General features: G+C 46.4%; 1 protein-coding gene across 2 annotated transcripts in view; it reads right to left on the reverse strand.

The window, feature by feature from the left end:
• Positions 1 to 13,934, reverse strand: part of LOC119402461 (USP6 N-terminal-like protein) — a 234,042-nt gene that overhangs the window by 148,999 nt on the left and 71,109 nt on the right. For both annotated transcript variants that reach the window (XM_037669618.2, XM_049418653.1), the window contains exons 3-5: positions 8,055 to 8,226; positions 5,980 to 6,022; positions 315 to 395 (exon numbers count right to left, since the gene is read on the reverse strand). In XM_037669618.2, coding sequence (XP_037525546.1) covers positions 315 to 395; positions 5,980 to 6,022; positions 8,055 to 8,226 — 296 coding nt within the window. The remainder of the gene's footprint in view (positions 1 to 314; positions 396 to 5,979; positions 6,023 to 8,054; positions 8,227 to 13,934) is intronic.

Genomic DNA, 13,934 nt, shown 5'->3' on the forward strand with positions numbered 1-13,934 from the left:
ACAATAGCAAGTACGTGCCTTTAGATGTGTGCAGTATGGTTTAAAGGGGCGCTGCAAGACTTTTTCAGCATAGTCAGAAAATGCTCTTGATCGGTGGTCGATGCTCCCGAGAACATGCAAGCCAAACATTATAGTGCAGAACACGGCCAGGAATTTACAGCTAATTCTTGTAGTCAGCTAGAAATCGCTCCCTCTTCTCTCTACAAATGATGCCATACGTGTCATTCCATTTCAGGGAGGTACGATCAACTGGGAAGAAAAAAAAGATGGCTTCTGCCTTCAAGTCGTCTTAGGTAAATGCATAAAGGACTTGCCTTCTCGTTGGGGTAGTACTTGTCCCAACTCTCGAGCATCTTGCGCCACTTGTTGAGACGCACGTTCTCCTGGTCACGAACCTGCACAGGGAACCACTGGTCAGTGCCAAGTTTCCACAAGGTAGCCACTGCGGGTAGTGTCTTTTCTTGCATGTCATCCACACTCCCATCAAAAACAGTGGAAAAATAAAAGTGTAGAAAAAAGGCTCCTAGCATATTGCCATGAAGCCACCTTTCTTACATTACCGTGAAGCCAAAATACCAGTATAACCTATGCCCCAAACCTCAGCTCAAAATTTTCTGTATATTTTGAGCAGATCATATCTGAAAATATATGGCATTGGTGACCAGCACTTTCTGCACCAGTTCTTCAAACAAGAATATGCCGTGTAATGCTGTACACTTTTGCCTTTTCAAGGCGCTACCTTTTTTTTTTTATTCATCCGATTTTGAGCAAACAAGGTCATAACAAGTTTTGTGTTCTTCTTTCAGCAGCACATGAAGTTCAAGAAGAGCAACTGCTGCATATACTAAGGTGCAAAACGGAGGCTTGGGCGAATAGTAAATTTTAGGTTCGAAGCGAATTCGAAGCGAATAGTGATTTTGGTCGAATAATTTTGAATCGAATTCAAATAGTATATATCACATATTACAGTAAAAGCTCGTTAATTTCACACCCGTTAATTCGGAAATTCGGATAATTCAGACGGCACTGTTGGTTCCGGCCAAAGTGCATGTTAATCTATGGGACCAAACCTTCCTTAATTCGTCAGAATTCAGCTCCGCACCACTTAATTCGGACAAATGCTGACGGCTACTGCTACACAAAAGTATGGTAAAGAAGCGCTGGCACCACTGGAGTGAAACCGAAACCCGAGTGGCATTCCAATGTCATCAACTAGTGGGGGCCATCGCAGGGTCAACGAACGTCGGCGTCTTCTTTCTTCGCTCCACTGCGCCTCTGACGCCATTTTCCCTTGCGTTGTCGTGTTGGCAACACAAGGGAAGAACACTCCTCCGCAAGCCATCGCCAACTGTTTTCGGCATAGCGGTTTTGTGAGGCCCGAGCATGCGGCAGTAGCCGACGATGGCATCGACGAGGTGTCAGCCGAGTCCACCGACGATGACTGCCCGACCTTCGATGCTGTCCTTCCCACAGATGTGACCCTTCAGGACTACATCGCAATTGATGATTGTGTCGCCACGACTGGTCTCCTGACCGATCAAGAAATTATTCATGATGTCACGGATGCCCAGGAAGACCACGATTCTGACGAAGACCACGATTCTGACGAAGAGTCATGCGAGAAGATGGAGCCGCGACCTCATCGCACCTCACGGGAAGTCTCGGAGGCACTTTTGATATTAAAGGATGTTTGCCTGAGCACTTCCAACAGTTTGCGTGCTGTTGGCCATTTGGAAGAGTTAAGAAAAATTGTAACGTCAGCCGGGAATCTGTGCGAAAACGCAGACGACCATTACAAAATATTTCACCAAATAAAGGTATGCTTCTCCAACTTGATTTAAATGTTGTTTTTCCTGTTCATTCCTTAATTTGGCATTCGGTTAATTCGGACATTTTTTCAGGTCCTGTGAAATCCAAATGAAAGAGCTTTTACTGTACAAAGAATAATGACCATATTAGTCGTGACCCAACCAACCTGCACAATGTTTCTTTTAAATAGTAACAAGGCATGTGCAAATGTCATTCTTTTTGGTTCAAAGGAAGTGGAAGCAACCTTGAATAGCAGCAGGATTTGGCTTTTGGTAGAATGCAAGTGATAACCAGTAAAATATGTTACGTTCTAAAATTTACTACACTTGGAGCATATAAGCTGGTTTAACAAGCTTTTAAATTTTAAAAATGATGAATCGATGTGAAGGTAAAATGTTCATTTAACCTTGAAACGAGCTTCGTGGCAGTGCGGATTTTTCCTGGAAAGGTACGTTCACGGCATAGCACTCATCCATTGCAGTGAAACCACCTTTACAAGGGGGGGGGGGGGTGTTTACATGCAGATTAATATACACCTATTCGTTCATTTTGAATACTTCGAAATTTCCAATAATTTAAATTCGAATCGAAGTGAATTAGAATGCTGTAATGTTTGTATGAATATTCGAAGTGCTCGAATATTTGCACAAGCCCAGCAAAAAGCTGCAATTATTCCGTGTTCACGTATGACTGTATTTGTACTTTCTAATGTTTATCCATTTGTTTTAGGCAGCAAAGCATGTTGCAGAACAAGCACAATGTTAGCACAACTGGTTCTAGTGCTAACCAGTATCTCAGAAAACGAAGCTCGCCTGAACGAAATTGCCAATTAAACGGAGCTGCTCATAATTGCTTCTGGCTGCCGCGCACCTATGCATCCTTTTCAGTGAACGAAGGCAATGTTAAGCTTTCCAGTGCCCATCTAAAGTCCTACAGATGCAGCATCAACTAGACTACCTCGATCAGCCCAAAAATATTGAGATGATCTAAAAAGTTTAGACAGGCTCAGTATTGCCAACTGAAAATAATGTTCAGTAATGCCATTAAAACAGTACATGAGATGCCTGCTACCCATTACACTGCTTAATTAGCAAATGAACAAACACAAAACTCATAGTTTGAACAATGTAATTTCTTTTGAAATGGCTGGTAGGTGGTGGTCAATAGCACATGCATACTCCATTTTATACCCTGCAGGCAATGCTGTCAAACTTACCAAAGTACACACAGTGCAGTCCCGAATTCCCACTCGGCGCATTTTTTAAAGCCTTTCGTATGTTTGTATCCAACATTTTCTACAATACAACTGCTCGAAAGAGTAAGATTTTCCAATGTCCATATATCACATGAAGTTGAGGAAGTCCATACATACTTTTTGTAACAGAATAGAAAGTTGGACGAGTTGGTGTATATTCATATTTAAAGAAAAGCGGCGCACAAAAAGACGGAGACAAAGAAGAGAGCCACACACAGCGCAGCAGCGCTGTGTGTGGTTCTCTTCTTTGTCTCCGTCTTTTTGTGCACCGCTTTTCTTTAAATATGTCCATACATACTTCTTGCGAGGAAAGCTGCATAGTTCATCAAAAATTTCTCCTGGTTCGGGATTTGAATCCCAGACCATTGCCTTCCATGACACTTACTCTACTATCTGAGCTGACCGGGAGGTTAGAATATTGTAGTGGAGCATGAATTGTACTGCACAGCTTATGGGGGAATCAATAAGCTCAAACGCAGACATGGCGAGTACGGCAAGTCAGGTCAGCTGAGATGTTGGAGTGACCATGGCTGGGACAAGTTTTCAATTAACTAAGAAGTTTTCTAAGAAATCTGTATGGATTTCTTTTGTAGCTTTATGCTACAAACATCTAGCAGTCTTCCACCAAACTGATTTGCAATGTAGGTAACTAGTACATACCATGTTTTTGCGTGTATAATCCACATAAAATATGCAGAAAACTAGAAACTCAAGTCAGGATGTGGATTATAGTATGCCAATTTCGCCACACAAGTTGAGTTTAGCGTATTGCAAGGAAGGCAGCTTCACAGTGGCATGCTGAAATCGATTTTTTTCCACCGTTTGCAGTTAGGGTGTGGGTTATACCATGGTCCACCAATACTTTTAGTGGTCATGAAACTCCCGTGTAACTCAATAGGAGAGCTTCATATACCGCCCGCACTTTCCGTGCCACGGCACTGGCGTAGCTAGAAGGGGGACGAGGAAGCCGGCTGCTGCTGGCCGCCATTAGCGCAGAGTGGGCGCGGAGTGGTGTTGTGTGTGCTGGTTGCACCCTTTTTTTTTCCTTTCGCAGTCACCTCGTCGTGACAGCGATGCCCAACACCTGCCGTGTGCCGGGCTGTCGCTTAGAATACAAGGGCACCGTCGAAAAAGTCTCCCTGTTCTGTTAAGCGGCCGACGCAGAACAACGCGACAGGTGGAAACGTGCAATACCGCGAAGGAGACTGCCCGATTTTCGTTCGACTCCAAGTACGTTCGCGTGTGCGAAAAACATTTCGATGCAGGTGACATTATACGTGCGGACGTATGCACAGTCAATGGAAACATTGTTTCACTGCCTCGAGATCGGCCAAGACTGGTGGAAGTCGCCGTGCCTAGAATTGTGTGTGTAGTGTGTGAGTGTTTTTGGAGTTTTATGTGAAGTGCGGTGTTCGGAGTGTGTGTGTTTGCTTTCTGGATAATGATAGAAACTAAAAAGTGATGCCGTGGGCCAAAATGCAATATTTTGTTTTACTTTGATAGTGCTGTTCGTTGGTGCTGATCGAGAAAATTTCAAGAAAGGTTCGAAAAGAGCAATGCAGTTTTATGTATAATTGATCAGTTTAAGCTGAATAATTGGGTCGATGGCAGCTCGATGTTGATTTCGATTTGATCTGGTGTTTACATAGAAGGAACAGGGTGGCTAACTGGAACGCCAACTTAGAACTCGTGGTCATTGCGACAGTATATGGGAATGCATAAAAAAAAGAGCCGCGTCTTAGAACTCGGCAGTGTTATGAAATCTGCATGTGTAAAATAAAAAATCTTTCACTTTCAAATCTTTCAAAAATCTTTCACTTCAAAATCGCACATACTGCCTATATCTAGCAAAAGCAGCTCACAGCAGTTCCACCTCATGATCTTTTTAAATCTTCAAAATCAAAAGCGCAAGTCATGACACCACAGAAAAAAAGAAAAACAACACGAGCATCCCTCTCCGTTCTGTGGTATCTTAATCTGCGCTTTTGATTTTTGAAGCTATGTTTCGCTAACGATATCCCTCAAGAGGTACTTCAGAGCTATTAATGCCAAGTTAGCCTGAATAAGGGCTCGTTTATTGGCACGCGAACTTTATCTTGCAGCTTCGTGATGCCCTATAGAATAAAGTGACAATTAGTCCGAAAATGAGCGTTACTTGCAGCCAGAGCACGGCTACTCCGTAACCTCTAGCACAAAATATGTTAACCTGTTAGTCATCTACACCCAGTCAGTGCGTTCGGTTTAAGCCCGAAAGCGACTATGCAGGAATTGAGAAATGTAGGAACGTCACGAACACACGCATCACTTGACAGACGCCCGCAGTCAAAAAGCCAGCAATCAATGACTTGGGCAATGTGACAACACGCGTCATGTACAATATTGACAATACTAATCAATGATATATGATTTGATAGCGAGACCACGGAGAAGGAAAGTATCTGAAGAAGTGTATCTGACGGCAAACACTTCCGCGAACGCGCAACTGCCCTACCAAGCGCGGCAGATCAATGCCCTTCTGCTTACGGTGGCGCCTCTGATGGCCACTTTTGTCCCTATATAAAACTTTCGCGGGAGTTTAATGACCAGTAAAAAGTATTGAGAGACCATCGTTATATGCAGGGGCGTATTACACATGAAAAAATACAATAGTTGCAACTGCAAATTGTGGATATAAGGTATTCTAAAATCACATTCTGCTTGTGCAACTTTGTGCTTACGGTATGACTGTTTTTGTCAGAAATGCAAGGGAGCACGACGAGCACTGGACACAGAAATGCATTGCCTCAGTGACTCCTAAGTATGCGGCTAACTTTATGCTAACTCACACTACACATATCTTTAGCACCACCTGCGGTCGTATATGAAATGCAGTCCTTAGTGCCGCACTTGAGCATGCGGCACCCGGGTCAGCTCACCTTTGCCTCGTGAACTGTGTACTTGTCAGGCAGCCGCTCATTGCTGAAACAGACGAGGCAAGAAACATCAAAGCCCTGCATCCTACATCATGTCACAACATCTGCTCCGTGCATCACAGACAGACCTGTGAAAACCCGCAAGAATAGACGTTTGAGCTCCTTGGTGATGAACAGTAACAAATCTTTACCGCCTGGACAGGACGAGAACAAGGAAGAAGCATGGGCGTTGTGTCCTTTCTTTATTCTTGTCTCACTGCAGTACTAAAAGTTTGTTACTGTGAAAATCCGTTTCACTCTTCCCTCTTGAGTCCCGGCTATGGCGAATTGTCCAATACACTGGACAACTCGTTGTCGCCTGCTCCAACCCCAGCACCCACTATTTCCTGTTGAAAACTTAGTTTTTTCAACGTCTACTAGCGCCCTCTGTCAAGTGTGGGCAAAATCAATGCAGCGGCGCGCCTGAAATCTAGTCCAAAATGGCAGCGTTCAGCAGTGGCATTTTCTACGGCCGCTCTCGTCAAACTACGTATTTAGTCGAATACATTTGCCTTGCATTTCTGAAGCTTTTTTGCTTGCTTGTCATTTTTAAGTAGCTGAGGCACATTCCGACGTTATTTTCACCGTGGTACAGTAGAACCCCGCTGATACGTTTTTGAAGGGACCGTAGGAAATAAACGTAAGAGACGGGAAACGTAAGAGCCGAAAAACAGGAAAAACGGCAAAATATTTAGTGGTACAGAATTTTATTTCAATTCTTACGAGCAGCACGAAAATTGGCGCGCTCAGCCGCGATCTAGTCGATGGATAGAAACGCGGAGCTTAGGACGGCCTCATCCACAGAAATGTAATCAACGTATGTGATTTTTTTAACACCAACAGCTGTAGGCATGAAAGAACTAAGCACACGCAATCACGAACGGCGCGGCGAGTCCGACCGCGAACCGCACGCACGACCATGCGAGCTCCAACCAGCTCCAACCAGCTCGAACTCCTCCCGCTCTCCGGCAAATAACGATGATGATGAGTCTACGCCAACGCGATGGCAGAAGTGAATGCCAATCTCGAAGGCCTTGCTTTCGCAAGCAATTACGTCATACACGCCATGTTTGTGCAATACAAGTCTCAAAGGCTATGCTTTTGTCAATAGTAAATGCCAATCTCGAAGGCCTTGCTTTCGCGAGCAGTTACGTCATAGACGCCATCTTTGCAATTTGAATCTCGAAGGCCATGCTTTTGTTTGCATCAATTGAAAGATTCTGTTGCTTGCGCCTCTCATGCGGCTAATATTACGGTCAAACGAGGCCAAGCTGCGTGAAAATGCACCATGGCGGCTCTGTTTGGTAGTCACTCGGTCGGCTCCGAGCGCACTTGCGACGTATCATACGGGAACGGTCCGACAGTTACGACGTAACAGCGGGGTTTCCAATACATTGTATCCTATGGGAGCTATGCCGGGACCGGCGGAAAACGACGTAACAGCCGGGAAAACGCAGCAGTGAGGAACGTAACAGCGGGGTTCTACTGTATTTGGTCCTGATGTCCAATATATTAGACATCAGGACCAATTCAATTACTGATGTCCAAAATAATGGACATTGCACCACATACAAACCCTAACGTTTTACTAAGCTAAGTTTTAACACTTTTTGCCTATGTGGTCTATTCGAGCCATACTGAACTTTCTGAAAAAATTTGTGCACCTAATTTTAACCCGGGACTCGGGAGGTTAATCAGCTGTCATCATCAGTCGTCGAACCCGCGTCTTTCGGGTCAGCAGCCGAGCACCGTAACCACTATACCACTGCAGCAGCATGAGCAAAAGGCTGATGCAGCAAGTTCTGACAAGTTCTGCTCCGTTGAAACCACCACAATGGCTAATGCACAAAAAAAATATAAATTGCATATTGCAATTGCAGTGTGCCATGGTCTCAGTATGAAATTACAAGTAGGTTTGGCATTGAAACCAACCTGTTATCGTGACACGAACAAAAACAGATTTGAAACACCCCCTATCATTTTTAAAGCCCCTCGTATCAGATCAGAAGAGACGATGCGAGAATGCAGCCCACACTCACTGGATGAAGCCATACTTGTCGGTGACATGATACAGCTCAAACTTGGGATCCTCCCAGGGGTCGATCTGGGCAACATTTTCCTTTTCTCGGCCGCGGTCGTAGCGTGCAACTATGGCCGCCCGCTCCTCCGCAGCCCGCTCCAGAATCTCCGCTTCGGTCAGGTTCCCACTACCTGCACAGCCGTTTCGTTCCCTCCAGTCAGTCGTTTGCGTCGAGGCATACGCAACTATGTATAGATAGTGTGTGACCACGTGACACAGGTTCCATCTTGGAATGAGCCATAAACAAGACTCGGCCCTGGCCAAATGTAGTCATTGGAATTTGATTTCGAATGTGTAGCACTGCAATTTTGATTTTGCAGTGCTTCCTAAGACGTTATTTCATTTGGGAAGCACCTACACAGGTTTTATAAAAGGCCTATGCAGTGAACAATTTTGTGGTCATCATTGCCAAGGAGTGAGGCTCTGTGATCCCTGTAGCATTGCATGCTGTATGGGAAATGGAGTGTACTGCACAATCTGAGCAAGCACGGTAATGCGAACAGTGGGAAACAAGTCAAGCACTGGGTGATATCGCTCGGCACAAACACAATTAGCACAGCACAGACACCAGAGCCAATGGAAGAGCCAAGTGAATCGTCGGCTCTGCAGGGAGAAGAGCGTGCTTGCATTTATAGAAGAAGGCACAACGCTTTGCACACACATTCGAGGCAAAAATTTCTACTCTGGACCCACACAAGCTAGTTTCCTAAGGGAGTGTAGAAGCACATTGTTTTCAACCTATGGGAACTCTGCTTTAAGGACACAGGGTACGGTAAAATTTTGAAAAAAATTGAAATTTAATTTTTTGCTTGTTTGGAATGATAAGGCGTCCTTAACAATATCCAGTGCCCCACACATTTTTGCGTGTTTTGATTGGGTCAAAAGAGCCAGGTATTTGAGACCAACCGACTAGCAGCCATGCCCCCTTGACTCAAACCGTGCACAACCTGAGCTTCCTGCCCTTTGCGAAAATCGAAACGGGTAGTTTCTCTGAGCTTAGCAGGTTTATAAAAAGTATTCCGGCTACTTAAAGGCACATGGTGCAGTTTTTTTTAAACACGCGTGGCATTTATCGAGTCCACTTGCCTTGTGTGTGTGAGACCCACACGGAGAATTTAGTTGCACATTTGTTGACTTTGTTGCGGCGGCAAAAGATATTCTCATGTTGACAAATCAAAGAAACTGTTTAGAAAGCACAGTATAAATGGCAATTGACATGCTTCGGCAACTAACAGGAACAAGACCGGGAGCACTTGTGTGAGCACTTCAGCAAGTAAGCTTTGTCCCCATGCCGCATCGCCACAAGGACAAAACGTTACTCGTAGTGACAATGGCCACGCTTGATTTATGTGGACCTTCTACAAACCGTGATTACGAGTAACTGTGTCTGCACAGAATGTGCAGGAACCGGGGCACTCGTAGAGAACACAACGGATTGCGTCCCTTGGAATAGAGACCCTCAAACTGCCTGCACTTTTGAAACCGTTCTAACTTTCAAAAAGGCATGCATGGCCTGAGTAAACTTTCTCAATGCCGTCTGGCATATCACCGAGGCGCAACACTGTCATATGGTTGGGTGAGATCGACCGCCACCGACAGTATTTGGACTTAGAGGGACAGAAGATGTGACAAAATAAGCCAGAGAACCAGGAAAAGTGAAAAGCTGATTCGTGTGATGACTATATAGAACAATACTATTAATTAAATTGTTCAGCACATCTTTTTGAACAAAATATGAAATAAACTTGTTTTTCGTCTTTAACTCTCAATATCTCGATTTTTTTTGTTACATATGCCCTATTATCAAAACAACTTGAAAAAACAGAAGGCTGATTTTTTACCAGAATAAACCAAACATGAATACAAAGCTACTGAACTAGAATGGTGTACGTATGCAGAATAGTTTTCATTTCTTTGGCAGTTTTATTTAACAAATAATGACAAAAAACTACCTGCCTTGCTAAAAAAATTGCAAAGATATCAACGCTTGAAATACAGAAAAACCTCGTTAATTCAAAGTCACTGGGACTGTGAAAAACTTTCGAATTAAGTGGGTTTTCGAATTCACGAAACATACAAAAAGCGGGATGCAAGGAACTTTGAATTACTGAAAGTAATCAGAGGTGGTCGTTTGGCCTTCTAGTTTGCGGCTCCAAGGGTTGTTTTCCACCAATACCCGGTCCCATTTTCCCGCAAACACGGGAAAACGGAGGGCCTTGCTGCTGTCAGCGCAAAAAAAAAAAAAAAAATCTCGTGATCAGCTGAAATGCGCGCCTGCGACAAAGAAGGCGTGCTTCACTGCAGCACAGTGGTGACACGCAGGCAGCATGTCACCTGCTTCTCACAGCGTCAGCGCGTCATGATGCGACCATTCGCCCATTCTTTCTGGTAAAATAATATGATAATGGCCAGTGTGACGGAATCCGCAATGTGTTCTGGCTGGAAAACATGACCATTGAAGTTTTCGAACCGAGTTTTCGGAGTAGGCGTTACAGGCAAGAACTCCGCCAGCAGTGCAAGTGCGCAAATTGCCGGAGCAGCGACCGCCAATCGGAGGATCGCATACATCGCGAATTCCGTCAGACCATCCTTTCTTATCTTTTCTTTTCCCAAAAAGAATGGGTAAATCATGACGCGCTGACGTTGCGAGAAGCATGCGTCATGCCGCCCGCGTGTCACCGCTGTGTTGCAATGAAACACGTCTTCTTTTCCGCAGGCGCACGCTTTAGCTGACCACGAGACAGGGCTTAAAGTCTCCCTTCGTTGGAGGGGGTGGGGCCTCAGAGGGCGGCGACCTATATACATAAATACACACATACATACCGCCCCTCCTTAAGAAATCGAAGGGGGCCCAACACCCCCCCTCCCCCCTCTGATTTTAAGCCCTGCCACGAGACCGTCTTTTTTTTATTATTATTTTTTTTTTGCGCTAGCAGCAGCGAGGCCGGGTTGTTTCAACTGTCACTCCTTAATATCGCTACACTACATTGCCCTGTGGCTGCTAAGGGCCGTCGCTTCCGCGGATTTGCGGCGAAATCGGGATCGGGAATTGGCACATGGCGCCCAAAGTTTTCGAATTAACCGTGCTGGCGCTGACCGCCGGTTCAAATTATCCACTCAGATTTGCGTTGCAAAATACGGCACCGCAGAAACCCTTCGAATTAAGGGGGATTTCGAAATAACCGAGTTCGAATTAATGAGGTTTTACTTACTTGTAATTCTAGTTCAACTGCGAGAAGAGATGCCGAGGAATAAAATGAAACAAACACGAACACTTTACATATAGCAGTTCCCGAGAAAATGGGTCTTAAAGAAGCCTTAAAATACACGGGAGGTATAGGGCCTGCCCTGTGCCCTTAAAGGGCCCCTAAACCACCCAGCGGTCGAAATTTAGTTGAGGTGAGGAAGTTGTGCTCGAGTTTACAACGAACACGTAGCCGTGAGAATTTTTCGAAACGGTGCCGCAATAGCGGAGTTAAAGCCCCTCCTTCGCGGCGGAAAACGCATGGAGGGGCTTTAAGCGGAGTTACACGCGTTTGATGATCGAAACGCGACGATCGCTTCTTTCCCTCTTTCCTACGCTACCCTCTTCCAAAACCGCTTTGCCCTCCTCGCTGAGCTAGCTGAATGCCCCCCCCCCCCTCATCTCGCGTGGCATACGTCACCGCTGACGCGCTGTTCGAGACAGCGTCTACTTCCGGTTGCCGCGACTCCGGCGACTCCGACGCTCCTGCTCGCCGTCAACTCTGTGTGGTATCTGGGTGCACTGTTCGTTGACTAACCGCTGTTGCTGCCGTGCCGGCCCGTGCCCCTACGAATCGTGCCGGTATGGACCCTGTGTTGCGCGCACGCCTTCAAAGGATCGTCAACGTGATGGACCCGTACGGGGACACGCCGTGTCAGACCACCTCGGCTCGAGATGAGTTCACGGAGCTCATCAAACCGCAAGGCGTGGATGTGTAATTACGCTAGCGACTTGGCGGTTGCGTTTTAGTCTGTCCGGCATTAAAGAAAGCGTCGCGTAAAACCAAATAAAATGTCCCCAAGCTGGCGCCAGGTCAAGTGGCGCCAGCTATGGAGGATTAGAAACAACTAACAAACGCGTAATCTATGTCCTCCGAGCATTCGGAAGCGCCCTTCTCGACTCGATAAGCCTACAGCATCTGAATCGGTACGAATACTTTGCTGTCGAAGCTTAAGGACATGAATCTAAAGCAAATGGAAGCATCAGTTCGGAGCTCACACGCTACAGAGCACACGGCGGCCACTTGATAGATTCGAGGTGGACGACAACCGCTTTTGGCACTGCGGACATGTTTTTCGCAGGCTTGCCGGCGTAGCTTGCCGTGCAAGTTCGACTGCTGTCGCGCGTGCGGCGACGGCCGACGTTCTGCGGCACCGCGCCGTTGTGGCAGGCTTGCCGCTAGCGTGAGCGGGCCCTTACGGGCCGCAGATGTCGATTCGCAAGCGGCAACACGACCAAGAACAGCAAGGTGCGCGCGAACAGCTGTTTGCAGAGTAACCGGAAGTCGTCGGTTGTCGTTCGGCCAATCGCAAGCATCGAAAGTGATAACGTCATCGAGTTTCACTGGTGATGTCACACATGTCAGTGGCGGGAATGGCGGGGACCGGAAAGGAGAAGCTATTGTTTTTTCGAAATTGTGGCGCGCCCGCGACCTGTAGCGCTGCGGCGTGTTGCATCGTTGATCGCGACGGCATTCTGCACGCGATGCGCTTGTTTACTTGAAATGTTTGGGAAAATGTCGGACGTTGATTGTTGAAATAACGGTCCAGAAAACTCGTAGTGCTACTTTTGTGCCAAGGAAGTGCTTATTTTGAAATAAAATCACGTTTTAGTGGTCCGCACCGCGTTAGCGCACTTCAAATCACCCGCCTGAAAGCGGTGTTTCTCACGTCACTGCTGCCGTGCCCAACGTTGCCCGCCTTCACTGCGCGGCGGCGTGCGCCATTCGGGCATCCGGCAACATCACACGCATGCGGCATTTTGTCGAACTTTCTGTCACAGCGACTTTCAAGAGCGCGCAAAACACACGCGGCAGTACGCGATACCGAAACTACCACTTAGACGCGACCGCGTGAGCGAAGCAGGGTGCCGGGCGAAGCGCAGTTCGGCGAAAACGGAACCTTTGAACCACACGTGCCGTTCCCCATGGCGACGCCACAGAGGTTCCTTTTTTCCATTAATCAAACAGAAACGAACAAGCAGCATATTATTACGTATCTTGATGCACGAAAGGTTCTTTCATTGCGATAGCAATTACATGGACAGTCTCGGCTGGTTTTTGTCCGTCCCCGTCGCCGTCACGCACCGTATATGTATAAGTATATATATATATATATATATATATATATATATATATATATATATATATATATATATATATATATATAAAAGCCCCAAAGAAAAATAATTTAAAAAAATGCTTGCGAAGCGCGGGATCGAACCAGGGACCTCTCGCTCGGCAGCGCGTGGCGCTAGCCACTACGCCACGAAACGCAGATCGTCCACGTAGCTAACGCCGAGCGTTATATACACACTCTTTACCGCTGGCCGGACTCACAGACGGCAGGCGCTTATAAGCGTTTCTTCATTACCAGAGAGATGGCGCTAGGAGCGCGCTGGGCGCTGGGCTTTAAAGGTCACCGCCCCGCTCCTGCGAACGCCGATGCTCTTTGCCCTACAGGGCGTGGTCGCCTACGTGCGCTTATCTCAAGGAAAGAAGGGGGGCGGGCGCGGGGTAGAGCGGGGCATAGAGTTTCCTACAATACTTACTAGAGGGAACTCTGGCGCTAGTGTCTATGGAAGCTGCAACGCATG

Source organism: Rhipicephalus sanguineus, chromosome 8 (assembly GCF_013339695.2).
Source record: "Rhipicephalus sanguineus isolate Rsan-2018 chromosome 8, BIME_Rsan_1.4, whole genome shotgun sequence".
Taxonomy (NCBI): Eukaryota; Metazoa; Arthropoda; class Arachnida; order Ixodida; family Ixodidae; genus Rhipicephalus; species Rhipicephalus sanguineus.